The sequence below is a fragment of the Hyla sarda genome, chromosome 1, assembly GCF_029499605.1.
Source record: "Hyla sarda isolate aHylSar1 chromosome 1, aHylSar1.hap1, whole genome shotgun sequence".
NCBI lineage: Eukaryota > Metazoa > Chordata > Amphibia > Anura > Hylidae > Hyla > Hyla sarda.
This window is the reverse complement of record NC_079189.1, coordinates 222163889-222175172: the sequence shown is the minus strand read 5'-3', so window position 1 is coordinate 222175172 and position 11284 is coordinate 222163889. Positions and strand designations below refer to the sequence as shown.

At 42.6% G+C, this 11284-nt stretch overlaps 1 protein-coding gene across 1 annotated transcript; it reads right to left on the bottom strand.

Moving 5' to 3' along the window:
* Nucleotides 1–1058: 1058 nt before the first annotated feature.
* On the bottom strand, nt 1059–10905 carry CCNG2 (cyclin G2). Its single transcript, XM_056568801.1, has 8 exons — nt 10087–10905; nt 9039–9183; nt 7033–7170; nt 6667–6917; nt 6147–6225; nt 5956–6054; nt 5244–5449; nt 1059–3107 (listed from the first exon to the last, which is right to left on the bottom strand). The coding sequence occupies exons 2-8, from the start codon at nt 9174–9176 to the stop codon at nt 2969–2971; spliced, it is 1050 nt and encodes a 349-aa protein (XP_056424776.1). The 5' UTR covers nt 9177–9183; nt 10087–10905; the 3' UTR covers nt 1059–2968.
* Between the last annotated feature and the right edge of the window lie 379 nt (nt 10906–11284).

Here is an 11284-nt window from a genome sequence, read left to right as displayed (position 1 = left end):
GGTTGGAAAACCTTCAGTTAGGTTCTGTTACTTAACTCAGTATTTTCCAACCAGTGTGCCTACAGCTGTTGCAAAACTACAACTCCCAGCATGTACTGATCGCCGAAGTGCATGCTGGGAGATGAAGTTAAGCAACAGCTGGAGGTACGCAACTACAACTCCCAGCATGCTGAGACAGCTGTTTGCCGTTTGGGCATGCTGGGATTTGCAGTTTTGCAACATCTGGAGGGCTGCACGGTGCACCACTGCACGGTGATCTCCAAACTGTGAGCCTCCAGCTGTAGCAAAACTGCAAATTCCAGCATGCCCAGACAGCAAACTGCTGTGTGGGCATGCTGGGAGTTGTAGTTTTGCAAGATCTAGAGAGCCACAGATCACTGCAGCCCTCCAGCTGTTGCAAAACTACAAATCCCAGCATGACAGGTGTCTGGGCATGCTCGGAGTTGTAGTTTTGCAACATCTGGAGGGCAACAGTGTAGAGACCACTGTATAGTGGTCTCGGACTATAGCCCTCTAGATGTTACTAGGCAACTTACCGGCTTCCGTCGGATCCAGCTGCACGACATCGCCACCCGCCGATCTCCGACACCGATGGTCGCCCGCAGGGTAAGTGGACTTCGGCGCCGGTCCTCTGTCATTTCCCCGTTCTGCCCCGCCTATTGTGGGTGGGCAGAACGGGGAAAAGGAAAGTTAACCCCCCCCCGATCTGCTATTGGACGCCGCTTCTAGACGCCCAATAGCAGGGATAGGAGGGGTGGCACCCCTGCCACCTCACTCCTATCCCTTCAGGGGGATCGTAGGTGTCTTAGACAACCGCGATCCCCTTTATATTCCAGTTCACCATAGACCAGTAATGACCCGGAATTGCGCAAATCGCAAGTGTGAATTCACTTGCGATTTGCGCCGATATGGGGGGGGGGGGGGGCGTATGTTGAAATTATCATATGTCGGGGCCATTGTAAGTCGGGGTTAATCACTGTATTTCACTTTCATATTTTGTGGGTCATGGTTAGTACCCTCTTTCACACTACTGGAGTAATTACAAGCAGAGACATAAGTTTGTAAAAGTATTTCGTTTTATTGGTTAAGACTGCTGTAGAAAAAAACAGGCCAGTCTAACAATATATGCCATATGGAATAAATTAAATATCTACATGCTGTTTAACAAAATGCTACATACATGTACAAAAATAACAGTTTTTTCTGTTTTAGATTTTTACATTTTTTTTCTGTACATTTTTTAATTTACATTTTTTCTGTACATTTGTTTTTGCACGAAAATTTTAATATACAGCACCATTCACATTTGTACTTTCACACACACACACACCTACGTGAACATACATGGAAAAATCTAACATGTTCACAATTCACATTTTTAGCCAAATATACAGAACACAAGTATTGTTTCATTTGTTTTTCTTCTTAACTATATATACGAACCGTTTTTTTAAGTAACATTACTCATAAATCATCTCTATGGACTGAAAACAAAGAGGCACCCATTAGTTTGGCAACAAGACAGCAAATCATAACCACTGGTGAGGAGGATATTCTTAGTATTGCATTGTAAAGCCTCTCAACATGCTATTTCATTGTGTATATTTTCTTTGCTCAAAATTACCTTGTTTTGATATGTTGCCAAATAGGATATTGTATTGACTAACCAAATTCACCATGTGTAAAACATTTTACTCTTGGTGTAAACTAGCACGACCAAACACTACATTCACAATAAAAAGCATGCAAGTGAATAATGAAAGAGCTTTAAAGCATCCGAGTCCCTCATATACATATTGTGCAACTATGCTTTGTGTGCAAGATCTTCGGTACTAAAGGATACTGTATAGGTGACACTTAGTACCTGTTTCCATACCACAGGTAATATAAATATTAGACTCCATTGTAATAGTCATCTAATAGTTCATTAGGCTAAGTACAATAGCTACACTTATGCTGTTAATGCTAGACTGAAAGGGAACCCTTTACCATGAAAATGCAGTCCAATCTACCTGTATCATGTTATAGGGTAAGGAGAGCTGAGCAGATTGATCTAAATCTTTGTGGGAAAAGATCCAGTAAAACTTGTCATTTATTCTGCTCATTCGGGGGAGTCCAACAAAGTCCTAACCAGTGATTCCACAGCTGTCAACATGCACAATAAGAGAGCAGTCAAATCACTTAGTAGGACCACCTACTGGACTCCTAAGCACAACTTTTTACAAAAAAAAAAATTAAAGAAACATACATCAATCTCTTGAGCTCCTCCTATGCTGCCCACCAATTAAGACTACTTTCAACCTGATTTTCTCACTTTAAGCCTTGAGAGATATAACCAGTCGGATAGAATTTAACTCCCTATTATTTTTCAGGTGTGTACTTTCAACTGCCGAGCCGAGAAGTTCGTGACGAATCAAATTTACTGTAAGTTCGCTCATCTCTACAAGGGATCTCTGGGAAAAAAACTGTGGAAGTCCATTATAGAGTGAACAATAACATGCCCCACTTCCCTATAAGCAATGTCATTGGGCATTATAGACTGGTGGAAAGGCTTTACAAATGCAAAAATATCAACTTGTAGGTAGAAAACAAAACACAGGTTATGGGGACCTTAACAGCTTCCTAGCTTAAAACAATATAATATACTGAATATAGGTAATTAAAATATGGAATGTAGAAGAGGAAAAAAAACAGGAAGAGAAGCAGACCAAATTGCTCCATGTTCAGTCTTTAAAAAGGGAAAAGTATTGAAAAAATAAAACTAAACTGATCCTGGGAAGATCGAGAAAGAGAAACTGAAAATACAAAATAGGGGGTATACAAATATTGTTTTTGTTGGCATTCTAAAACATTGACAAACTTGTGTACGCAAATAAAAACTAATCAACTTGTGAAACAATCTCATGTTCTAACCACTTCATATTGTAGTACAATGGCATTACATGCATACAAATAATATTATCCTTTGCTACAAAGGGTAAAGGTGACGACTACGGCATTTCAGTTTTGGCTTGTAGTCATCAAAAGAGAAAGACGCCTCAAGGTCACTTGGAGGGGAGCTGCTCAGGCTGTCTTCTCCACTGCTCATGTCTTCACATGAATCATCACTAAGGGCAGAAAAAATAAAAATGACATATGAACGCTTAGTATCTTACATCTAATCTAACAAATCTGGTTATTTATTCATGAACATGGCCTAAAACTCCCCCACATTGCCTCAAACCAGTAAACAGATGGTTTTCAATGAAAAGCATCTTCAAAACCCTCTTCCTGATTTCTGAACAAGCTGTTGAAGGCCCAGTCTGGCGGCACAAGCAGATGAGTAGACTATTCTGCCCTGGCCCTGGCTTAATGTGGACAGGCTGTCACAATGTATGATTCATGCAAGGTCCCCCCCCTAATTGTACCACCAGTTACATAGATGGGGGGGGGGGGGGGGGTCTGGGATCTGAGACGTTAACTACTTGTGAAAAGGTGAATACCAGATCCATTCAGATGCAATAAAGAAAACTCCATATTTCACAGCAGAGGAAAAAGTATAAAGTAAAAGTTATAGGGTCAGAAGGGGAAATTTTTAAACATTAAGTTTTGTGCATGTAGTTATGATTTTTTCCAGAAGACAAAATCAAACCTGTATAAGTAGGGTAACATTTTAATCGTATGGACCTACAGAAGATAAGGTGTCATTTTTACCGAAAAAGTAGAAACAGAAGCCCCCAAAAGTTACAAAAATTGCATTTTTCATTCATTCAATTTTGTCGCACTGATTTTTTTTCGTGTCGCCGTAGATTTTTAGGCAAAATGACTGATGTCATTACAAAGGAGAATTGGTGGCGCAAAAAAATAAGCCATCATATGGATTTTTTTTAGGTGAAAAATTGAAAGGGTTATGATTTTTAAAAAGGTAAGGAGAAATAAACGAAATAGCAAAAGCTGAAAAACGCCGAGTGCTTAACCCCTTAAGGACTCAGGGTTTTACAGTTTTTGCACTTTCGTTTTTTCCTCCTTACATTTTAAAAATCATAACCCTTTCAGTTTTCCACCTAAAAATCCATATTATGGTTTATTTTTTGCGTCACCAATTCTACTTTGCATTGACATTAGTCATTTTACCCAAAAATTCATGGCGAAACGGGAAAAAAATAAAATCATTGTGCGACAAAATCGAAGAAAAAACGCCATTTTGTAACTTTTGGGGGCTTCCGTTTCTACGCAGTACATTTTTTGTACACCTTCTCTTTATTCTGTAGGTCCATACGGTTAAAATGATCCCCTACTTATATAGGTTTGATTTTGTCGTACTTCTGGAAAAAATCATAACTACATGCAGGAAAATTTATATGTTTAAAAATGTCATCTTCTGACCCCTATAACTTTATTTATTTTTCCACGTACAGGGCGGTATGAGGGCTCATTTTTTGCGCCGTGATCTGAAGTTTTTTAAGTTTTTTTATTGGTACCATTTTTGTTTTGATCTGACTTTTTGATCACTTTTTTTAATGGTATAAAAAGTGACCAAAATACACCTTTTTGGACTTTGGAATTTTTTTTTTTACATGTACGCCATTGACTGTGCGGTTTAATTAACGATATATTTTTTTATAGTTCGGACATTTACGCACGCGGCGATACCACATGTTTATTTTTATTTACAAGGTTTTATTTTTTTTATGGGAAAAGGTGATTCAAACTTTTATTAGGGAAGGGGTTAAATGACCTTTATTAACATTTTTTTTTTGCAGTGTTATAGCCCCCATAGGGACCTATAACACTGCACACACTGATCTCCTACGCTGATCACTGGCGTGTATTAACACGCCTGTGATCAGCATTATCGGCGCTTGACTGCTCCTGCCTGGATCTCAGGCACGGAACAGTCATTTGTCGATCGGACACCAAGGAGGCAGGTAAGAGCCCTCCCGGTGTCCTGTGAGCTGTTCGGGACGCCGCAATTTCACCGCGGCGGTCCCGAACACCCCGACTGACTAGCCTGGATAGTTTCACTTTCACTTTAGAAGCGGCGGTCAGCTTTGACCGCCGCTTCTAAAGGGTTAATACCGCACATTGCCGCAATCGGCGATGTGTGGTATTAGCCGCGGGTCCCGGCCGTTGATGAGTGCCGGGAGCCGGCGCAGGACGTAAATAAATATACGTCCTGCGTAGTTAAGGGGTTAAACATGCTTGTAGCTATGTTAAATACATTATGGCATTGTTGATTGTGATCAATAGTTTCAAATACATACCTCTCACTCTCATTCATATAATCATACTCTGGAATAGTTGGCAGCTCTGGAACACTATAGTAACTATTATGGAGGTTCTGTGCTGTGCGTCTTGACACAATCCATACAAGCTTCTTGTGGTCAGGTTTGCAGCATTCGGGGGAGGAATAATCTGCTAGGCATTTTGATACCAGCTCCCGCCAATAAAGCATGTCTGTGTCATTTACCTGGGAGGAAAGAAATATTTTATTTATCAAACAAATGTTGGTCTATTTTCATATTCTCTCATGAAGTTATACAGAGTATTGGGTTGAAATCTTTTGGTGACAATACAATGCCATGCTACTGTATACAGTGGCTCACTGACCTGCTTTTAGAGGTGGCGGGGGCCCTATCGAAGGAACTCCTACCTCCATACCTGCCCTAAGGGTATGGAGGTATTCCTTCGATAGGGCCCCCGCCACCTCTAAAAGCAGGTCAGTGAGCCACTGTATACAGCAGTATGGCATTGTATTGTCACCAAAAGATTTCAACCCAAATACTACATGTAATATTTAAGTTTAGGAAAACCATTACTATACAAGAGTCATGCTAGCTTTGGGATCCCTCCTCTTTCCCATTTCATTAAGGAATCCCTATACACATTAGAAAGAAGGTGGGGGGGGGTGCTTATCCTGAAGGTGATCGGCCAAAAGCACTCAGAACAGAGTTACATTGACTACAGCTCACTTACCTTTGAATGTTTTTGCACACGAAGAGCTATCTCAAATAGTTCTAAAGACTTCAAGGTTTCTACTTCGAGCGTAAGAAGGCACAAGGCTAACACTGAGGGCTGGAGAAAGAAAAATAGTAATAGGAATGTGAGCCTTGAAAAATCTTAACGGAAACAGTCTGACTATCAGTTACAATAAAAACAAAACATACTTTTGCTTTGGAGAAAATAAGCCGGCAGTTGCAAGCTTTCAGCTGTGCTTCCAGTTTCTCAAGGCTCAATACTTCTTTCCTGCAAAAACATAAAAATAAAAATATTAAATTGGGTTAACTGGCAAGAAAAAGCCAAATCACCAATGATCACCTGAATATATGGCAAATCATTTATTTTTGGAAGTGATTCTTCTTGTGCCGTTATGTAGTGGCACAGCCTCATTTAACTGAGTGATATGTGATCCTTGTTGATCACATGACCTCAAGAGGCAAGACTACCAGCCTCTAGTGGTCACATGATTAGTTAATATGGAATACAAATGGGGGAGGTCCGGTCTATCAAGAGTGGATTAGCAGGGAAATGTTAAGGGGGGGGGGGTAATATTTGTGCTGAAATGATAAGCCCAGCTTCAACACACAAAATAAAGACGGCCAGTAGATCTATAACCATTACATAAATAAGCCAATTAAAATATAATACACACACCCCTCATGTGAATTAAAGTGGGAACACACTCACCTCTCAGAGGAATGGCAGAGAACTATTGTGTGATATAAGTGCAAGAAGGTTAAGGCAGTGGTTGCTTTGAATTCAAAGTGCAATTTTTCTGAAATGATTTTCTCCATCCGTTTTATGTCGGACACAGTGCATTTACATTGGCTGATGCGGATCACATCATGGACGGATGGGACGTTGCAGTCTTCTTCCACAACTCGTGCTGCCAATTGAAAGCAGCACACACCAATACAAGAGAGGTGTTTTGGCTTCACCTTAATACAAAAAAAATTAAATAAAATATGAGCCATATTTTGCTAGAGGTGGAGAAAAGGGAGTATACTCTCTACCACTAAGAGGTTCATGGTTTCATAAATCCACTGTCCTTACCTTCATAATGGCCAGAAACCGATCCAAGAGGTTCACAGCCAAAACAAAGGTCTCCATACTTAAGCCAAAGAAGTTTGTTAGACTCCATAAATCTTCTACTTTTGCATTTCTGGATTTAGGACAGATTGTATTGTCATTCTTGAAATAAAAAAGGAAAGAACATTAAAATAAATACATTTTTACATCCAAAAGCCCCTTCCACACTACCATATTATGTCTGTTTTTGCAGTTCTTAAAGGAGACCTCCAGTCTTGAAAAATATATCCCCCATCCTAAGGATAGGGTATAAGATCGTGGGTGGTCTGACTGCTGGGACCCCCCGCAATCTCCTGTACGGGGCCTCGGCAGCCTGTGTGAAGGGGGCGTGTCAACCCCTGCTCAAAGCGGCGGCTGACACGCCCCCTCAATACAACTATGGCAAACCCGGAGTGCTGCCTTCGGCAATCTCTGGCTCTGCCGTAGCGCTGTATTGAGGGGGTGTGTCTGCCGCCGCTTCATGCCGTGGTCAACACGCGCTCTCTGGCCAGTGAGCCAGGGCCCCTTACGGGAGATTGTGGGGGGGCCCCAGCGGTCGGACCCCCCCCCCCCCCCCCCCCCCGCGATCTGAAATTTAGGGGATAGGTTTTTCAGGACTGGACTACTCCTTTAAATAAATATCTGTTAATCTACAAATGCACATTTTAAAAGTGAAGTAGCCCCGATTTACTATTGTAAACCCAACCTGCTTTTATCGAGTAGTGTGCAAAAATGTGGCATGTGTGCCACAAATTGTGTCTGTGCCAGATTTTTGGATTGGCTGGTCGCAAAGGGGGCATGTCCTCAGAAACTGACCTATTTACTACTGAATTCACAGAAAATCCTGGCTGGAAATTTGCACAAAGAAAAGGCTGGTCAGAACTTTCAAGACCTGTGAATCCCCACAGTAAATCGAGAGGAATCATGCAAGTCTATTCACATGTACAGTATTCTGCGCAGATTTGATGCGCAGGATTTCAAGTCAGTTTACATTGAAATCTGCAGCAGAAAATCCCGCGCATCAAATCTACGCAGAATAATGTACGTGTGAATACACCCTAAAACAAGACTAACAACAACACTTAAAGGGTTACTCCGCTCCCCAGCGTCCGCAAAATTCCACCTCACACAGGAGTTCCTGGACGCTGTGTGCGGGGCTTCCGTGTTCACGGCCGTCCCCTCGTTACGTCACGCCCCGTCATATGACGTCACGTCCCGCCCCCTCAATGCAAGTCTATGGGAGGGGGCGTGACGGCCATCGCGCCCCCTTCCCATAGGCCTTCATTGATGGGGCAGGTCGTGACGTCACGAGGGGGCGGGCCTGAACACGGAAGCCCGCACTAAGCGTCTAGGAACTCAATGTTCTGGTGTGAGGTGGAATTTTGAGGACCCTGGGGAGCGGAGTAACCCTTTAAGTAAATCAGGGCCAGTGTGTGCTTCTATCATCAGTTTTGCTGATGAAATATGCCTAATAAAGTCTATGACATGATCCGTATTGCTTCCTTACGGCATCAGTTCTAATTTATGCAGTCATCTGTTTCAAGTGTAATTCAGTTTCCCGTCTAGAAGACATCAGTATTGACTGTACATAAATATATGCAATGCTGAGGGCATTTCATCTGCAATACAGGTCTATTTCCAAACATTCATAGGGGGGGGGGGGGGGGGGGCGGCAAGCTCACCCCCCCCCCCCCTTTTTAAAGCATAGTATCTAGGTATTTTCATTTAAAAAAAAATAGAATCATTTTGCCATAGTCCAAAACATGGATCTGACAAGTGGGGTAGAAACAAATGTATTATATATAAGAATGTACAGCAACATTTGTCTGAGTTGAGTCTCAGCCTTCTTGTGACCTTACATAGCAGATCTGGGCAGGATTATCAGATTTGGCTATAAGAAGGAACATTACTTTCTATACAGAGAAAGTTGATCTGGGCAGAGCCTACACCTAGCTACCAGTGGTAAACAAGCCCTCCCCACCCCCTCTCACCTCTGCAGTGGCCTCTATGAGGATCAAGCCCTTCTCCCTGGGCTGGTACTTGTTCTCCTGCTCCAGGTGTATACGGAGCTGCTTAAGGAGCTTGAAGGCCTCGTTGCTGGTGTTATCCATGACTGCCAAATCCTTCATCTTGGATCTAATAAGGAAAACAAAGAACTAAGAATCAAAACAACTACAGGACAGATCAGCTGGTGCGGGGTGTGCCCTGAGCCGGGGGCGGGCCAAGGCAGGGAAGGGGGAGGGGCCAGGGTACAGCTACAGATCAATAGTCACGTCCACAACAGGCCAGGGTGAATGGGGGTCTATTGTGTATCTACAGCTGATAGCTGATCACAGATCCCCCCCCCCCCCCATCTTAGATCTCTAGTACTGATACCCTGTCCTTATATATACACACACACAGCTATAACCCCCATCATCTTAGATCTCTAGTACTAATACCTTGTCATATAATATATATATTTTATATACATATACACACACAGCTATAACCCCTGCCCTTTAATACAGATCCCCACCATCTTAGATCTCTAGTACTAATACCTTGTATATATATATATATATATATATATATATATATATATATATATATATATATATATATATATACACACACACACACACACAGCTATAACCCCTGCCCTTTAATACAGATCCGCTATAATAAAGGGCAAATATAAAGCATCTGATAGGGATCACATCCCTCTATGCCAGTGTTTCCCAACCGGGGTGCCTCCAGCTGTGGCCAAACTACAACTCCCAGCATGCCCGGACAGCCTTTGGCTGTCCGGGCATGCTGGGAGTTGTAGTTTGGCCACAGCTGGAGGCACCCCGGTTGGGAAACATTGCTCACAAGTAAACAACAGATCAGTGTTTGATAGTTTACGGCTCTCCATTAGCGACAAAACCCTACAACTCCCATTATGCTCCGATAGGAGTTGTAGTTTGCAACCGCTGCCACCTAGATCCAGCAGGAACCATACAAGAAAAAGGCAGCCATTGAGTCCCCTCAATATCCTGATGAATAGCGGGGGCTAACCTGCACAGAGTGTCCGCGGTGTCATACAGGGAGCGGTGTGGAATCCTGTCACCTCACAGTCGCGACATTGTAATCCCGAATGTTATCGCAAATGTCCAGAGCACATCAGTAGCCCCCGCATCCAGACATTGCTGTCATGATAAATATTGGTAATAATCCAGGATCTCCGCTATCCTCCTCCTGCTTCTTGTCCCTTCTCCTTGTTTTTGTTTCTGGTCCTTCAACGCCCTGGAGCCTCAGACGTCACGGCGCGGAGGAATTTCCTTCAGAAATCAACACAAAGACCACGGTCTGACAGAAAAATAGTCCCAAGAAACCGCAAGGAGTTTTGTGAACTGCTTCTTCTTCGCTTAGGGGAAATAATGACCAAATGAAGTAAAACATAAGAACGAATATGGAGGATGGCAGAAAACCGCGGGTTTGACGGATAAAACAGAAGATGTAGTTCTGCGGATGTATACATAAAGTAGCCTTCTACGTCACTGGGTTTTAAAAATCCCTGCCTCCGCCTCCTGTCAGTACGAGTTTGAAAAGACCGCCCGAATTGTCTAGAGCTGTGATTGGACGAAGGAGACATGAGGGGCCTGATTGGTTACAGAGGACAATAGGCCCCTTGTGATTGGCTGCGGTGCTCTAGCTGCGATGATTGGTGGAGTGAAAGTTCTTGTTGCTGGACAGATTTGATCAGAAATATTAGGATTCCGTCTATGAGAATTTGTGGGCATGCGCAGAAGAATCTCGTTTGTCGCCTCACTCCTGGGAACCGTGTTTACACCTGGGAGTGTTGCCATGGCTACTGTTCTGTACCCTGACCTTGTAGTGATGGCCTCGGCCTCATTTCTCTTATGTTTATATGTAGTCGTTGTTTTTACAGAATATAATATACTTCACACACATTTCATCATATGTTTATTGTGATATTGTAACTAGTTGTTAAAAACACAAAAAACTAACACTTGCTGTGTGTCGTTCAATAATCTCATAGCAAATCCTGCAGGGAACGGACACTGTTTCACATTAATAGTTGTCCACAGAAATATCCATCAGTCAGGACATTAACGCCTTTTCTGCCGCAGTGTTTTTTGGCAATGAAGTTGTGGTTGTTCCCCCCTGGCCTTCTAAAGCAGCTCGAAGTCACCAACTGACTAGGTTTGGGCCATTGAAGTGAATGGGCCAGCTGCGGTGCGCCACAATATAT

Coding starts and splice junctions, on each gene's coding strand:
- CCNG2 (XM_056568801.1), bottom strand. CDS start 9,176: ATGAAGGATTTGGCAGTCATGGATAACACCAGCAACGAGGCCTTCAAG. Junction 6,055..6,146: donor TTATTTTCTCCAAAGCAAAA/GTATGTTTTGTT, acceptor TTCTTTCTCCAG/CCCTCAGTGTTAGCCTTGTG. Junction 3,108..5,243: donor TATATGAATGAGAGTGAGAG/GTATGTATTTGA, acceptor TTCTGCCCTTAG/TGATGATTCATGTGAAGACA.